This window comes from Myotis davidii, unplaced genomic scaffold (genome assembly GCF_000327345.1).
Source record: "Myotis davidii unplaced genomic scaffold, ASM32734v1 scaffold304, whole genome shotgun sequence".
NCBI lineage: Eukaryota > Metazoa > Chordata > Mammalia > Chiroptera > Vespertilionidae > Myotis > Myotis davidii.
Genome location: NW_006297661.1, coordinates 440,437 through 445,290, shown reverse-complemented (window position 1 = coordinate 445,290; position 4,854 = coordinate 440,437). Strand labels below are relative to the sequence as shown.

The 4,854-nt window shown below is 40.4% G+C and overlaps 1 protein-coding gene across 5 annotated transcripts in view; it reads right to left on the bottom strand.

Annotated features, from left to right (window-relative positions):
- MIPOL1 (mirror-image polydactyly 1) overlaps positions 1 to 4,854 on the bottom strand; it is a 340,601-nt gene that overhangs the window by 117,578 nt on the left and 218,169 nt on the right. The window contains exon 13 of one of the 5 annotated variants that reach the window (XM_015570207.1): positions 2,338 to 2,490. The exons of the other annotated variants lie outside the window; for them this stretch is intronic. Within the exon in view, the coding sequence (XP_015425693.1) occupies positions 2,466 to 2,490 (25 nt within the window). The 3' untranslated portion in view covers positions 2,338 to 2,465. Of the gene's footprint in view, positions 1 to 2,337; positions 2,491 to 4,854 lie in introns of those variants that run through there. 5 annotated transcript variants of the gene reach the window in all.

Here is a 4,854-nt window from a genome sequence, read left to right as displayed (position 1 = left end):
CATATGTACTACTATCTGTAATGCTTTAAACAACAAAATAAAATTAAAATAAAAGAATACTTGAACAGAAAAAAAAATTAATGCCATGTCCTAGCTAGTATGACTCAGTGGACAGAGTGTCAGCCTGCGGACTAAAGAGTACCAGGTTCGATTCTGGTCAAGGGCACATGCCCAGGTTGTGGGCTCAATCTTCAGTAGGGTCCCTGCAAGAGACAGCCAATCAATGATTCTCTGTCATCATTGGTGTTTGTATCTCTCTTTCCTTCTCCCTTCTTTTCTGAAATCAATAAAAATATTAAAAAAATAATGCCAGGCCTGGCCAGTGTAACTCAGTGGTTGAGCATCAACCCATAAACCAGGAGGTCACAATTCAATTCCCAGTCTGGGCACTTGCCGTGGTTTTGGGCTCAATCCCCAGTAGGGTGTGTGCAGGATGCAGCCAATCAATGATTCTCTCTCATCACTGATGTTTCTATATCTCTCTCCCTCTTCCCTTCTCCGTATGAAATCAATAAAAACATATTTAAAAAAAGTAATGTCAGTTCATGAAAAATTATCATATGCCTCTTAGAATTCTTGGACACTGTTTCTTTTTCTTTTTTAATTTTTTTATTGATTAAATTATTACACATGTGCCCTTACCCTCACATTACCCCCCATCCCCTCCACTCATGCCCTCACCCCCCTAGTGTCTGTGTCCATTGGTTAGGCCTATATGCTTGCATATAAGTCCTTTGGTTGATCTCTCCTCCCCTTACCCCCACCCTCCCCTACCTTCCCTCTGAGGTTTGACAGTCTGATGGACACTGTTTCTTTATCGACTGAGCATCTGGTGTCCTATCTCACAAGGATGGCAGAAGAAGGTTCCATAAAAATTCTCCTTTCTACGGGGTGAGGCTACTGCAATAGCTAAGGTCCAGGCACAAATCACACAATTTTCATAAGTTTTAATAAAAGGTTTAAGATATGCTTCTATTATTCTACCAAGAAAAGACCCTAATTTAATTAGCTAACTGAAATGTGTGGCCCTCAAACTTGGCCCCACATGGGAATTTCTAGGGAGCTTTAAAACACACTGGTAGCTTAGTCCTACCTCAAGATACTCTGATATAATTGGTTTGAGATGGGATAGGAATCAGTAGTTTCAGGGGGTCTTCAGGTGATTTTAATGCCCATCTACAGTTGAGAATCCACTGTTAAAAAATATAGAGAAGACTGTCATATTCCGTCTATAGCAGTGGTTCTCAACCTTCCTAATGCCGTGACCCTTTAACCCTTTGCGGTCGTATTAAATTTGGACATGGGTGTTGTACTGGTTGGAATTAATTTCCATTGAAAGAGCAGTGATACATAACATGCAAAATTATGAAGGATAAACAAGATTTATTAATTCTTTTTTGGAACTACGTCACTACTAGTAGAATCACTACAAACGTTATCACTTTCTACGTCAGAGTCAGTATTCAAGGTGACAAAATAAAACTCTTCATCGTTACTTTCAGATTCGCAGTACACTTCTTTTGGTAACTTTATTTTTGCCATTTTAGAGTACTATTTTGAAATATCTTAACAATCGAGAATGCCTAATTACAGTTAAAAGTAATTTGTGAAAAGGTCGCTTAGACACTTAAGAGATTTCAGAGAAATTATGAACTGATACATGAATGAATAGAGTTAAAATTCGTACAGTTTTTTGCTGTGGTGACTGAGAGCAGACATACGACCGGAACAGTAAAAAAGCTTTGGTGACTGAGAGTAGACAAACGACCACAAAGGGTTAATACAGTTCCTCATGTTGTGGTGACCCCCAACCATAAAATTATTTTCGTTGCTACTTCATAACTAATTTTGCTACTGTTATGAATAGTAATGTAAATATCTGATATTCAGGATGTATTTTCATTGTTACAAACTGAACATAAAGCATAGTGATTAATCACAAAAACAATATGTAATTATATATGTGTTTTCCAATGGTCTTAGGCAACCCCTGTAAAAGAGTCATTTGACACCCAAAGAGGTGGCGACCCACAGGTTGAGAACCGTTGCTCTGTAGTTTTAAAAAAAGGGTGTCTTCATTTACTATCCGGGTTCTGGCTGCTTATACGGTCACATATAGACTCTGCTTCTAACTGTCAGCAAATGATTTCCCACAGACAGTCATTAACCAAACATACAGTATTAGTTTCCTAGGTCTGCTATAACAAAGTACCACAAACTGGGGGGCTTAAAACAACTGAAATTTATTGCCTCACAGGTCTGAAAGCTAAAAATCCAGATGTTTGCTAGGCTATAATAGAGAATCATTCCACACCTCTTCTAGCTTTTGGTGTTTTCTGCCAATCATGGGTGTTCCTTGGCTTGTAGATGCATCACTCCAGGTACAAGGTTATCATCTCCCCATGTCTTCATTATAGTTCCCTCTATGCATGTGTCTCTGTGTCCAAATTTCCATGCTAATGGCTTCATTTGACTACCTCTGTAAGGACCCTATTTTCAAATAAGGTCAAATTCTTAGGTACTAGAGGTTAGGACTTCAACGTATCTTTTTTGAGGGACACATTCATCTAACAACACTAACAAACTACTGTATATGCCAGTAACACTGTTCCAAAGCAGACATAGCTCTCATGGAAATTCAGCATTTCCTACAGTTATGAATATAGGTAACAAACTACACTAGTGATACTGGTGGTTCTTAAGAATTTGTACCCATAGACACTATTGGTATTTTCATGTCACATTTCAGTACTTTCAGTTATCCCCAAAATACCATTCACAGTCTTCATTACTTTGAAATTACAGTTGTTCATAGCCTTACTGTTCATAGCCTCACTGTTAACTTAATTCATACATTAAATCTAGTTAGGGATTCAATGTATGAATAATGACATATATATATATACTAAATACCAGGAGATAATACTTCATAATTGTATTTCAGTAAAACTGATTTTAATTTATTGCATTTTATGCACTTAACATTATTCTGAAAGGAAGGTCAACATTTTAAAAATCTATCAATAGCCCTGACCAGTTTGGCTCAGTGGATAGAGTGTCGGCCTGTCGACTCAGGGGCCCAGGTTCGATTCCGGTCAAGGGCATGTACCTTGGTTGTGGGCGCATCCCCAGGGGGGAGTGTGCAGGAGGCAGCTGATGGATTTTCTCTCTCATCCATGTTTCTAGCTCTCTGTCCCTCTTCCTTCCTCTCTGTAAAAAAATCAATAAAATATATTTAAAAAAATAAAAATCTATCAATAACCTACAGCCCCAGTTAGTGAGTTCTTGCATTTCAGACTTGAGGTTTTTTTCTTTTTCTCAATCTCAGTATCAAAGCATATACAGAAATTTGTACATCATTTTTCAAATTTTTTAAAAATCATGATCCACTGTGAGGTTATATATTTTATACATAGCCCCATACACAATCTTAGTGCTCTCTTTCTCTCTCTCTCTCTCATGCAACACAAAACTGAAACAAAAGTATCACAAAACAGTATTTACCCTTCCTACAAGAGATGCACTCTGCCATTTATATTTTATTTCTTTCCATTAAAAATGCCAGTGTGATCTACTAAATTAACTTCACAATTACTCTTGTAGCATCCTATCTAATAAAGAGGGAATATGCTAATTGGTCCTTACACCATCACAAAGACAGAGGCGCCCATCTACACTAATAAAAGAGAAAAATGGTAATTGGCGTACGACACTCCCCTTTTCATTGGCTAATCAGGGCTATATGCAAATTAACTGCCAACTCAGATGGCAGTTAACTGACAACAAATATGGCAGTTAATTTGCATATGTAGGCACAATGCAGGGAGGCGAAAGGGAAAGCAGGAAGAAGCCCCTGCCACTGACAGTGATCGGAAACCCAGTGGGGAGCTAAGAGCTGGGGGGCAGGGCAAAGGGGTACATTTCTCAGAGTTGTGTTGCAGCAAGCAATCCTGAAGGATAAGGTAATATTTCCGGCTGGAGTAAGAGCAGGCTTGCCTACTATAAAACCAGTATATTCCTCAAGCTCAGTGTTTCTTAGCTGCAATGCAAACCTACTATGTGTTTGGCATCCATGTGGGCCATCCAGTATTAACGCCATGGGACTTGGGGAACAAAGGGAACCTATAGAAATATGCCAATCATTATTCTGTTTGTTACACCATGAGTCATAAAGTCTTTTGTTTCTGACCCAAGTGTCTTGAGCCAGAAACCCATCCGATCTAATAAAAGAGAAACATGATAATTAGCGTACATCCACTCCCCTTCCCATTGGCTAATCAGCGAGATATGCAAATTAACTGCCAGCCAAGATGGGGGCTGGCAGCCAGGCAGCTTGAAGCTAACATGAGGCTTGCTTGCTTCAGGTGACGGAGGCCTCCAAGTTCCCCCGCCTGCCTTGCCGGCCTCTGAGCCTGCAGTTTGAAACATAGTTACAAAAATAGAAGCTAAACAAAACCCCAGAAACCAGCTTTCAGCGTGCTGGGATCTCAGAGCTGGAGTTGATATATTGTTTCGATTATAGAACCCCAAAAAAACAGATACCTGCTTTCAGCAGCAGAAGCCTCAGAGCAGAAGCCAGAACTAAAGCTGACCCAGAATAAAAAAAAAGGAAAAAAAGAGCAGTTGGGAGCTTCAGTCACCGCCAGCCTGAAAACAGCCCTCAGCCCTTCACCCAGACTGGCCAGGCACCCCAGTGGGGACCCCCACTCTGAAGGGTGTGTGACCAGCTGCAAACAGCCATCATCCCCTCATCCAGGCTGGCCACGCACCCCAGTGGGGACCTCCACCTCATCCGGGACACCCTTCAGGACAAACCAGCCAGCCCCCTCCCATGCACCAGGCCCCTATCTTATA